General features: G+C 45.4%; 2 protein-coding genes across 8 annotated transcripts in view; one reads left to right on the top strand and one right to left on the bottom strand.

The window, feature by feature from the left end:
• Nucleotides 1-3,329, bottom strand: part of nvl (nuclear VCP like) — a 21,013-nt gene extending 17,684 nt beyond the window's left edge. Inside the window, exons 1-4 of one of the 7 annotated variants that reach the window (XM_086260135.1) lie at nt 2,806-3,329; nt 1,756-1,828; nt 1,389-1,459; nt 232-284 (exon numbers count right to left, since the gene is read on the bottom strand). In XM_086260135.1, the coding sequence (XP_086116261.1) occupies nt 232-284; nt 1,389-1,459; nt 1,756-1,812 (181 nt within the window). In that variant the 5' untranslated portion in view covers nt 1,813-1,828; nt 2,806-3,329. Of the gene's footprint in view, nt 1-231; nt 285-1,388; nt 1,460-1,755; nt 2,346-2,486; nt 2,772-2,805 lie in introns of those variants that run through there. The other 6 variants (XM_086260136.1, XM_086260132.1, XM_086260133.1 and 3 more) reach the window with 6 other exon arrangements.
• On the top strand, nt 2,656-12,902 carry LOC147316572 (uncharacterized). Its single transcript, XM_086260140.1, has 6 exons — nt 2,656-3,387; nt 3,655-3,764; nt 4,656-4,779; nt 6,226-6,351; nt 10,241-10,694; nt 10,798-12,902. The coding sequence occupies exons 1-6, from the start codon at nt 3,055-3,057 to the stop codon at nt 11,259-11,261; spliced, it is 1,611 nt and encodes a 536-aa protein (XP_086116266.1). The 5' UTR covers nt 2,656-3,054; the 3' UTR covers nt 11,262-12,902.

Below are 12,902 nucleotides of genomic sequence, written 5' to 3'. Positions count from 1 at the left end.
TGTAACAGACACACACAAGCTGCAGAGGTCATCTGGGCTTTTGTCATATCGCTGCACGACAAGACTTCCTGTGATGGAAAACCTGAATGATCCTGCCTGTTTTTCATTAAAAAGGTTCAACATGATCATCCTTAACCAGCCTGCTGCTACAGTGGAATCATTCATCCTTCTTGTTCAATATCAATCGAGATGTGTCCAAACAGCAGAACCACACAGACCGTGCTCTCTTACCTTTCTCTACCTGGATCCTGAACGCCGTCTTGTTTCTTCTGCCATAGTCCATCCTAAAGACACAATAACTTCATGTCACCAGGACCAAAGCGGTGGAAGCACCTAAGGCCGACACGGACTCAGATTTATGTGCATTTTCAATTCTATCCCAGCCGTCCTTCACCTCATGCATGTAAAAGGAATGTAATTAAAAAGTGGTGAAGCTAATTAATATAACGGACTACCAGACACAGGAAAGACAACTGATTCACGCTTTCTGTGACAATAAACAATGGACTAATGATCAGATGTTTCTTCACTGATTTTCTCAACCCAAAGACGGAGTTTCCAGAGTCTTTGTACACCTTGTTCTGCTCTCCTCAGTGAGCTCAGTGGTGTGGAAGAGGAGGTACAACCCCTTTCAGTAGTAAGGTTTTCAGGCCATGATAAAAACAAAAAACAATCTGGTCTTTACCAAGTCTGAAAATGAAATAAAGAACCACATGTCATATTTCTTTTTAACAAAAATGAAGCCCGATGCAGCGAATAGGAAAAAAGCACGGCGTAACACTCTGACAGGGACGAGGGAGGTCAGCAGCAGCCAGGTGCTGATGAGCTGATCAGTGTGAACACAGCAGCACTCAGGTGTGTGTTAACACAATGCCAAGGTGGAAGGACATCAGCAATGATCTGCTGCCCATCGGTCTGACACAGGTTACAGGGTCATTTCAAACACATGCCTGCAAACCTCAGAGAACAGAACTTCATCCACAATGATGACAGAATGATGGAGAACACCTTTACTTCAGCTTATTGCTGCTGAAGGAACTCCAACAAGCTCCTTATGAGCACTGACCCCACTCTAAGACCCACTAAGGACCAGATTTGTCGAACTGACAAGTCCAGTGACCGTATGTGTCACTGTTATCAGTGTCTGTGAAAATGTGCTCATAAATTTCAGATATTAGCCAACCTCACAGATGCAGGTCTGCAGTGTGATGCATTAAAACCATGTCAGCCACTCAAGCATTAAAATAGAGCCGATTTAACACAGACAAAGAAGAGTCAACATGCAGGGCTTTTACACCACCACATATCTTCACTGGAACCAGCCGTGCAGATCTCAGCTTTGTGGAACAAGCTCGAGTGTCTTATTTGAGCCAGGACAGATGACTCGCCTGTACAGTTTCTGAAGGTCCAGGGCCATGGCTGACAGATCCACATATTCACTGCTGCTGGAGCCCAGATACTGAAAACACAGTTCAACATTCATGTAACCAAAGTGGTGGACACAAGGAAAATCACCAGGAAACATCATGAAATCCACTCGCTGGCATTATATTTATGGAACATCAATAGTTTTGACAGCTCGATGATGGCCACACAGTGTGAAGCAGTGCCAGGGTCTCTCACACACACACACACACAGCAGATGCTCAAAGAACTCATGCAACACAAATGATGACATCATTGGTTTCAGTAACATGTAATCTGATTACTTTGTACTGGTCTTGGTCGCACTGGTGACTGAGGAGAGACACGTACCTGCTCAACTCTTTGTCTGAGGCGACCGTCCTGCCACCCGCCGCCGTGGCCCTTCATGCCTTCTCCGCGCCTGCTGCAGGACACACCCTCAGCTTTAGTAACCATGGTAACCACAGCGTCATTTTACACTCACCTTTTACAACAGAAAAGCACTGTGTCCAGCTTCCTGTGACAACTTACAACCACTATGTCCCCACGGCGCCTTTACTAGCCTCGTATTAAACTATGATACATCACATTTGCACCGAACTTCAAAGTCTTCATGTTATTGTTTTTCCAAGCCCGCTCAGCCCCTCACTGCGCCACTAATAACACCGGTGTTATTCATTGCTTTCTGTTAGGAGCATCATTTCTCCAATTTCTTTATTTGGACAATTTTCTACACAGTTTGCAGCAGAAATCAGATTTTTCACTCAGCAGCAAACAAAAGCTCTGGGACAGACGGTGGCCTGGCTCTTATTGTTTCTTTCCTTCACCATCTTCAAGCATCCCAGAAGGAACTCCTGTTCATCTCATCTCTATGATTTCTTCAGCACATCCAGGTGATCAGAAGCGACTCTGTGACAGCGACATTCATCAGGCAGGGACGGCTAGAAAACAAGAGCTGTGAGTGTGGGCACAGCTGTACGGCCACTCGCGTGTTTTTAAGCACCCACGTATGAAAGAGGCACAGACTCAAGCGTAGCGGACCAAACAAAAGTCTAAACGGCTCCTGCAAAAACGTGACTCACGATCAAAGTAGTGGAGGGCGCTCCTGTTCGCGTGGATGTCCGGCTTGTATCAGCTGGACGGCATTAAAACACAACCCCGTCACCACGCGGTTTCTCACGCGTGGCTTTTACAGGCACGGGGAAACAGCCTTACCACCAACACGAGTGCGACACACAGTTATCCCGGAAACGAAAATGATCACATCCGGGTGATTATTTTCAAAATAAAACAGCCTTTCTTGAGATTTGGGAAACATCAGAACACACCGGTACGTTTTGCGATGTAGTTTGAAAAGCTCGAAATATGAATTTGTCATAAAGAAAATGAGTTGACCGTTACTTCAGCACTCCCGACACCGAACACGTCCTTGTATCAGTGAGAAGCAGCAGTCCAAACCGCGTGGTTCCTGGCCCCGGGGAAGCTGTAGTGTGAGACAGTAGTCGGCGGGCACGGTGGCTCCCAGTCTGCCGCTCTGTGCCGCACACGGCGTGAGGAGGAGCCGCTGTCGCTTTCACTTCCTCGTCGTGCTGTCGGACTGCCACACTTCCTCGTTAGTCCGAGGTGGTGGGGCTCGTCGCTGTGGTGGTCATGAAGGACGGTACCGGAGCAGGAGGGCCGGCTCCTTCCCGCGGGGACGTGTACGCGGACTATGTCAAGTGTTACCTGGAGGAGCGGGCAGAGGTCGGGCCGTGCCGCGACCCCCAGCTGCAGAAGAGGGCGGCTCAGTATCTACTGAGCGAGGCGGAGACCGGCGGGACTTTCACAATGTTCCCCTTTTACCAGGCTGTGACTGAGCGCTGTGAGGCTCAGAGCGACTTCAGGAAACACCTGTCCGCCTTCATCAGAGCCTCAGAAGTGCTGGAAACTCTGTGCGTCAACCTGTTCCTGCAGCCATGGAAGAAGGAAATCAGGACACTAAAGGTCAGAAGACGCGCCGCGTTTCCCGCACAGCGGCTCTGTACAGGAGTACACTTGATACTCGTTTGACATGTTACACTGTGACTGCAGATGTCATTCAGCTGAACCACACCGTGTCACAACATCTGCTTGTGTAGCAGTGAGTGGACACACAACAGCCCAGTGACGCTTATCTTTTTTCTGCTCACAGCTGTGTCAGGCCAAACGGAAGTGATCACTGAGCCTGTGTACTAACAGATGAACCGTGTTTGTGTTTTCTTTCTCTTTCAGACATTTACGGCTCCATTTGTTTACTGTCTTGAGCCAGTTTTCAGCAATTCCACCATACAGTCTGTCCTGGCCTCCATTGGTTATGTGCCTCATACAGACCCCAAACAATGGTAAGAACCAGCGCAAGAGTGACGCACCAACTGTAGACATTAATCCACAAGGTCGCAGCCTTGCACAGCTCTTTGTCAGGACAAACGTAGACTCCTTAGGGTGGCTGTGACTCAGGAGGTAGAGCGGGTTAAATGGACGCGATCCCAAAGCTGTGTGTGTGTGAATATTCCACTGGTGCTCAGGTCTGAATGTGTGACCGAGTGAGGCTTGTAGTAGAGAGCAGTTTGAGTGCTCAGAATAGAAAAGTCCAGCTCATTTACCACTTTAATTCCACACGTGGACACGTAACAAGCGACACCTGGTGACACAACGTGTATACAAAGCTTTCCAAAAATTCCCCAAGAATGTTTTCATGTGTCAAGACACTCAGCTTGTTCATATATCATATGTGTCCCTCTCAGAATAAATGACTCCAAAACACAGCAGGCAGCTGGAGACAGTCTGATTTTTTTCTTTTTAATATATTTTTATATGACAGCTGGGATAGGCTCCAGCGCCCCGCGACCCTGAAAAGGATGAGCGGAAGCGAATGGATGGATATTTTTTTATAAATATATTTTATTTTATTGACCTCCAGCACACGCCTTGGTCAGCCGAGGTTCTTTGACTTGACTTTCATAGGATCACTTTTCTTACAAAGGTTCCTGAGACCAAGTAAAAACCCGAGTTCAGATTTTACACACTATCTGTACCTAAGTGCTTTCTATCTAAGATTTGCACTGTGATGGATGCATCAGAGCCCAACCTGCAGTATCTTGCCCAAGAATAATTGGCAGACAGGTATCAACCTTCCGATTAGCAGACTCTACCCGCACAGCTGCAGCCACCTCAGTCGTCTGTGGTTCTGCTCTCCTCATCACTTTGTCTCTGTTCTGTTTGATGCATTTCAGTGAGTACAGGCTCAGTGAGGATGTTAATGCAGACAAAGCCATGCTCGTTGGTTTTGAGCTGCTCTTGGCCAGAGTGGAATGTAACCACTTCCTGGAACTTCAGGAGGATCAACTGAGACCACAGGTATGACCATGTTTCATGTTAGTAATCGTCTCATCAGTTACGTTACAGTATATCACATCGATTGTGGTAAGTTAGTAGGGCTGAGCAGCTGTACTCAGCTTGTAGAGTAGATAATCGAACCTGTCTCCTCCAGTCCACCTGCTGAAACATCCTCGGGCAAGATACTGAAGTTCAAGTTGTGCACAGACTCACAGAGACTATAATAAATCCCTGATGTGAGCGCTGTCTCTGCGCTTACACTGATGGCTCATTGATTATAAAAGCACTTGTTAAAAAGAAAAATAACTAACATCTAACTAAGATTTCAACGTTTGTAAACACATGAATTCTGTGAACAGGGGTGTCCGTCAGCTGGTTCAGCTGCAGCAGGAAGGCGGAGTCAGGGAGAAACTCCGAATTTGTTAAAGAAAACCTGCCGGCCAGCAGGTTGAGTACCACAGTAACTGATGCAGAGTTGAGCTTAACTCTTTGTCTCTTCCTCATCTCACAGTTAGCAAACTCTCACTGAGAGTGAAACCTGGTTCCTGGACCCTGCTCCTCTGATCATTCCCCATAAATTATCCCCTTTTTTATTTCCTCCCTTTTTGAAGCTGTGAGTTTAAACGGTGGAACCTTGGAGCCGTGGCATATTCAGTGTGTCACCATGAAATACTAAATGACTGTAACTTTTCATGGTTGCTCAGCTTTGGCACATTTCCATTCTAATATTCAGCAGTGTGAGGAGGAAGTGTCATGTTTTATACTTTGCTCTGAATAAAGTCATGAATCCCAGAATAACAACTGCTGAAAACGGCTCCATGCTGCCAAATACAACCCAATTGTGAAAAGGTTGTGTAGCTGTGTGGAATATAGATGAAACCAGAATCCAGTGATTTGCAAACCTCATAAAGCCAGATTTTATTATTAATAGAACATAGAAACATATAAAGAGAAAATATGAGCCCATTCTGAATTGAATGTGTGCAGAATTCCCCAATGTTGCTGCCTTGCTGCATCTGACCCCTGCTCACCTTAAACAATTCAGGATCTCCTGGGAATTAATACAGAATTCCTACACTAAGTGGCTCTAAAAGAAAAGTAAGCAAAGAAATAATGTAGAGACAAAATCAGAGAAAGGAAAAACAAAGTATACAAAAAATACATAAATTTTTATTATTATTATTATTGTTGAAGCATTATTCAATTCAGTTAAATCAGATTTTTACTCAAACACAGCAGCAAAGTGCTTTGTGCTGTGAGGTAACGAGCATGCAATCAGTACGAGAGGGGGGCAGAATAGAAATCAGTAAAGCATCATGGGAAATCCCTCAGCACAGATCAGGCTGCAGCCTGACACAGGAGTGGCTGTTGGGAGAGGATGTGCAGGTGACACAGACGGCAGGTCAGAGGTCACGCTAGATGGGTTTGGTTTGACCGCCACGTGACGGTGATTGTCTTACTTTACAGGAGTGGCTCGATGTTCTTCAGAGACGAGAGCGAGCTGTGAAACTGACTGAATGCACGCAAAACAGGACGGCAACGGAACAAACGGAGGACGAGGAGGAAAAGAAGACGGAGGAGGATAAAAAAGAGGTAGCTGCTGCTTCCTGAAACCTGCAGCTTTTCCCAGAGTGCTTTACAGAGACCGACTGAAGACACACGATACTGTGTGCATTCATTAAAACAAGTCCCAACAGTTTAAAATAAGCACCCACACGATATTTGATATAAGAGTGACTGACAAAGCTTAATAACTAAACTACATTAGAATCAGCTCAGTTTGCTGTTTATGAATGAAGCTTGCTGAGGGTGCCGGGTGTTACTGTTTGTGCTGGGACACATTCATGCACATCACAGCCAAGCATTTAAATAAGTAGTGTCAGGAATTCTTCACCCGAGGCAGGGTCTCAGTATTAGGCTTCTCCCAGCGTTCAGCACACGCACCGACCCTTCTCTGGTGGTTTTCATGATACTGGCAAGTAAAAATAGCCGAATGTGTGTCTGACAAACATTAACTGGAGCTAAAGTTGAGTTTCTTGCTTCCACCTGTTTGACTTTATTGAATATCTGCAGCTCCACAGGATCGAAGTGTGGAAAAGCTACTTGTAATGGCAGCGACCTCAATAGCTATTCCTTCTTGCCAACAGAAAGGCCATCTTCAGCAGCTGATGGTAAATCGCAGTCTGCCTGTCTCAGGCCGAGGCAGCGTCCTGTGTGTAACATGCTAGATCCACGCAGTTACACACAGCCATCCTCAGGTCGAGCTCTAAGCGCCATCGCGTTTCTACATTTTGTGTTTTTCTGCTCAACTCCAGCAGCACTGCAGTCGTGTGTCAGTGTTCATGCTGTGGACACCTTAGACTAGAAGCCACACCCAACTATCCCCCCACACCTGCATCACAGTACTGGCACATTTCAAACCACAAACACGTACCGCACACAGCTCTGAACCAGGAGCCTTTAGTTGTGACACATCAGTGCTAATCACTGCTCCACTGTGCTCCCCATGTCTGCTGCCCCTTCAGCCCTCTTATTAAACCTGACCTTACTCTGGAAACCCTCTGGCAGTGCAATGTGGTGTTCCAGCACGGCAAGGCAACTCGGATAGTTCCTTTAAAGACTCGTTCTTTAGCCTGAGATAAAACTGAATCTGTTTTCATCAGTAAACTCAGCAGCATTATTTATGTTACATGAATACAACATGTCGAAGCTGGAACACAGCTGGGAAACAGCTGGACTGATGTCTAACACATGAAGAAAGAACACTGGACCACCATACTGCTGTGGTATGTAGAGCAATAGGTTTAGAGGCCTCTACAAATACCATAGTTTTCAGACCAGAAGGCGCATGGATTATAAGGCACGCTGCCGATGAACGGGTCTGTTTTCATACATAAGGCGAAACAAAATCAGAGAAGTCAAACATTACTCAACTCATTCTTCTTGCTTCCTCCACTTCTGTGCCATTGATTCATTAATGCTGAATCCTCTGGCAGCTGCTCTATTCCCATGTTGTTGCAGTACATTAATGACTGACCTCGTATTGTGGATGGATTATCTCAGTTGTTCTCCTGACTGAAGTTTGGTCCGTGTACAGCATCCTGCCATGCGATTGCATTTGTCTCTAACCATCAGGAGCCTTCACGTTAACTTTTATCGAGTGGAAAAAGGTTAGCGTTCATCCTGCAGCTTCACTGTTTATGCTATGCTAACATAGCTGTGTTGCTAGCGATCCCATAGCACATCATTATATACCAGCTAGCCCAACTTCAGTCAGGGGCGTAATTTCCAGGGGGGTTAGGTTGGTTATGACCCCCCCCCCCCCCAATAATCAGACCCAACCAATATAACCCCCCAATAAAATTATGAATTATCTTGCATAAATAGGCTGTTGATTTTCTTTACTCATTTCAGGTATTACCAGCAAAATAGTTGCATGTTTAATCATTTAGGACAACTCTGTTAAATGTAATAAATCCTGTTTTCATGGACGCCTGGATGTTAACTTAATTGTTACACCTGGTAAAGCAGCAACGCTGATCGTTTTATTAAAGGTGAAAGAATTTAGACAGTTTTCAATGCTCAGTGATGCCACAGTGTTCGTTTGACTTTGGGACCTGAAGAAGACGGAGTTTAGACCCAGATTACTCCGCAAGGCTCCTGACCAGTGTTGGTCAAGTTACTTGAAAAAAGTAATCAGTAACTAATTACTGATTACTTCCCCCCAAAAGTAATCCCGTTACTTTACTGATTACTTATTTTCAAAGGTAATTAATTACTTAGTTACTTTTTAAAAACATGATTTACAACCTGAAGAGGTGATAAAGCGATAGATCTTTCAGCCCAATTCTACTTTTTCTACATAATCCATCATACAAAATGTAATCAAATGGAAAAGTCTCTTTTTAAAACTTGTTTTATTAGTTTTAATCTTTTAACTTTATGCATCAAGCAAACATTTAATTATATGCAACATTCTCTGACTGGAAGAAATTAGTTTAACATTTAAAGCTATTTTCTGCACATTCCAGCACATAAAATAAAATATTTTTGTGTTTACACTCAGTCTTTCAAATAGATGCAAGTAAAACACAGCAGAAAATAAATAAAGTCAAAGACTCAGCGGTCCTGTTGCTCTATTTTCACCTGTAAAGCAGGAGTGGGGTAGGCGGAGGTTTACCCTGGTGCAGGTGTGCCGCGGTCAGTGGAAGAATCCGCGAGTTTCTCTGTGAGTTTCCCATTACGTCGTAGCTACTCGGTGCTTGTTGGAAGTTTAGGGGTTTTTTCGCTGTAAAAAGAAGTTTTCTTCCCACGCACAGCGGACGCTAATGTTTTTGTCACTTTTTATGGAATCAAACTCAAAGTAAGGTCAGTACTTCCACGCTTTAAACGCTGCACGCTCATACTCTCTCTGCACTCGATATATGATGCACTGTTGATCTGCACACAGCTGTTGTCACGGACGTCGCACTCGCTTACGTCACTGTCATGAGACGTTCTCGCAGAAAAATCACGGTTTTAGTAACGCAGTAACGCAGCGTTCCTACGGGAAAGTAACGGTAATCTAATTACCGTTTTTGCAATAGTAATCCCTTACTTTACTCGTTACTTGAAAAAAGTAATCAGATTACAGTAACTGCCCATCTCTGCTCCTGACTACAGTAGTCGTAATGCTGCGACAGTCCATCAAGCAGTGCGGCTTCGTAGCTTAGCAAAGTTGACTAAGATCTTTTTGACAGATTGCTGAGCGCTGTGTAGCAGATAACATCGGTTCGAGGTCAGTAAGCACAACCAGGATTCATACATAAGGCCGATGTTGATTTTAAGTGCGCCTTATAGTGCAGAAAATACTGTAAGCCTAAAATAAGGAAGCCTGTATGTAAGATATTTCAGTGGCATGAACAATTTTTTCTTTTAAAATGCCAATCACATGTTATATTAAAAAAACAGACGCTTTTTAAAATAATGGCTCCATGTGATATCTATATCAACTAAGCTTTTAGCTATCAACCGTGTTGAACACGTGAAGGGGGAGCCTTTAACCCAGATAAGAAAGCAGCGTGTAGTGATGAGGAAGAAACAGACCTGGGGAAAAGGCAGGAAAAACCAAAAAGACAACCGTAAGATCGATGGTTTAAGTCTGCTTTCATATTTTTGGAAAATGAACAGATGCAATGGGCCATCTGCAGTGAAGAGAGGAGTGAGTATCTCAGACACAAGCAGCACAGCGAATGTGTGGGAATGAAAGCACAAAGTTGTTTAAAATGCTTTGAGTGCTCAGCTAGAGCAGAAAGGCGTTTACCAGTCCGTTTAGCTGAAGCTCCTCAGCCCTGAAGGCGCTTCAGACATCTTGCTGACAGTCAGAAGAGCATAAACGAAAGTGTGGTGAACGTTAAGAGGCCAGCCTGTGAGCTAAATGTTATTTATACTGTAAGGTAAAACTACAATGATACAATACTAAATCACCTGTTCTGTTTGCCAGGTACTGTACTTGGACACCAGGCTTGTAACAACCCCCCAGCCTAAGCCTCAGCATTACCACCTCTGCAGTGTAGACCCGTCTATTATGGAGATGCAGAGGACCTACCCTGACCTGGCCATCAGGGGCCGGCCCCTGCTTCCAGACAAGCCCCACAAAGTCTGCAGCAGCACTAAAGCTGTGAGTGCCGCTGACCTGCCCAAGACAGATTGCAGCGAGAATCCCTGCACTGCTGTTGCACCTGTGCTCACTACCAACGACGACAGCAAAGCTCAGCAAAGTTTGGACGGCAGTCGGAGAGGCAGGAACAGTGGAGGGGCAAGCGCTCCAGGGGACACCGGCAGCGACACCCACAGAAGCAGAGTGGATGATGAGCTCAGTGGCCCCAAGGCCATTTCCCTCCACATCACACTCAGAGCAGGAGCCACAGCACAGCCTCCAACACAGCACGACACTGGTAACACACACTCACACACTCAGAATACAACAAAATTTGTCATTTGCTCCAAGGGTGCCCTAACAGCCTCCAGCACTTAACTGACACACGCTGATTTTCACAGGGACACAAGACGAGAGTCCGGTCAAGTCAGAGCTTTCCTCTCTCAGCTCCGTGGATGAGGAGGAGCAGGAGCTGAGAGGGTTGGTGGAGTGGATGGGACAAGTGCAGGAAAATGAACATGAGACAACAAGAAAAGAGGGGGACAACACAAACCAAGACAGGAGGAAACAAATAAGAAAAGCAAACACAGAAACAAAGAAGAGAAGCCTCAGGAAGCCAGTGGTGGGAAAAGCTTCAGCGCTGAGTCATGACGACGGCACACACACGAGCCCGCAACAGTGTGACGCGACAGTGACGAACCAGCAGCCCGCCGAGTGTCAGCCCTCGCCTCCAGCCGACAGTACGGCAGACACCCAGAGGCAGCGGGAAGGAGATCCAGGCGGTTCTGGAGACGAGGACGCTGGCCCAGCAGAGGAGGAGCAGGTGGCGCAGAGCTTTGTTATAGTGGAACAATGCAGAGACTGAAGAGCAGGTGCAAACAAGCTGAGCCGAGGTGTAAGTGTGCTGTGGGAGTGTGAGTGTTCTTCCTTCTCTCACTTTGACCCTGTTCTGCTGTCCAGCTGCAGAGCGCCACACAGATCCAGTCACGTTCATTTGTCAAGATGACGCTTTCATAGTTTCAGTGTATTTGGGCAGCTTTATGCTGGATGCCCTTCCTGACACAACCTCCAAGGCAGTTTTGTCTTCAGCTGGAATTGAACCTGCGACATTTTGATTTGCAAGGGAACGTGTTAACTGCTAAATCATCGGAGGAACTCTGAAGAGCAAAACGTGCGTTACTGCTAGGTGGTTGAGCTAATTAACCAGTATGTTGTGCTATTTACAGCAGCCTCATAATTTGACCCCTCCTCACGAACGGCAGCTTTCTGTCTCTTTCCAACGATGGAAGTATGTTTACAATGATCAAAGATCTTCTTTCCTGCAGATAAAGCACAGATAGTCTTATCATCATTTTTTTATAAAATGTTAAATTGTGATTGTTGTGCCTAAATGACCAAAATCAAAGCTGTATACCTTTGGTATATTATTAAAGCCATATAATGTAATGTAAACTTCTTGAATGCATCAATAAATAATCATGTTTTATTTAAAATAAATGAATAAATTAAAAGAAAATGAAGAGAGCTCATGAGTGGGACCCATTTTCGGCTCTGGTTGTGACCAGCATGCAGCATTTCCTGTATATGTATTTGTGCTGTTGTTTGTGAAAGCAGACTCATTCACCGCTGTCAGACTAATGCAGAGGTAGATGCATTGCATGTAGATGCTGTTTGTGTGTGAAGGTCCTCAGTCAGTCGCAGCATCAGTGCAGCCAGGAATGCCCAGACCTCTACATCGGAGAGACCAAACAGCCACTTCACAAGCGCATGACACAACACAGAAGAGCCACCTCCACAGGACAAGACTCAGCAGTCCATCTGCATCTTAAGGATAAAGGTCACTCTTTCGAGGATGCCAATGTTCACATTTTGGACAGAGAGGACAGATGGTTTGAAAGAGGAGTGAAAGAAGCATCTATGTCCACTGTGAGCGACCATCTTTGAACAGAGGCGGGGCTTACGACACCAACTGTCTGCCATCTATAATCCAGATCCTTCCCAGACGCCTTAACGCCCACTCACATCCTGGGCCCTCTGACCTCAGGAAATCACATGATCGGGTGGGGCCAGGTTTCACAATGAGCTCACCCGAAACTCTGGCTGATTGTGACCCACACCCAGTTTCACACCTTGGCTTGTGTGATTAGACCCTTTGTAAAGCTCAGACATGTATATGCTACCTAAACTAAACTTAATTAAGTAATAAATACATTAACTAGTTGTTAGTGTCACTCTGGGATCTAATCATAGAGATGCTGCACAAATGGAAGTAAGCAGTCCTACATATCTGTTTAATATGTGCACTGGAGGTCCAAAATGACTCAGGCTCCTAACAGGAATATGTGACTTCACTATTACAAAGTTGTGACCCAGTATTTTCCTGAAACTGAACATACAACTGAGAAAAATCCTGAATCAGGAGCTGCATCGTTCCCAAGGGCAGCGATGGTGGTAAACTGTAAAGCATATGTTCACACAGGCTTTGATTAAAACTTGCTGTTGTTCA

Source organism: Aulonocara sp. 'chitande type north' Nkhata Bay, linkage group LG13, assembly GCF_057382095.1.
Source record: "Aulonocara sp. 'chitande type north' Nkhata Bay isolate Kocher_YH1m ecotype deep benthic linkage group LG13, A_spYH_male_GT1.1, whole genome shotgun sequence".
In the NCBI taxonomy this organism is placed as follows: domain Eukaryota; kingdom Metazoa; phylum Chordata; class Actinopteri; order Cichliformes; family Cichlidae; genus Aulonocara; species Aulonocara sp. 'chitande type north' Nkhata Bay.
The sequence above is the reverse complement of the archived record's forward strand: the minus strand, read 5'-3'. Positions and strand labels throughout refer to the sequence as shown.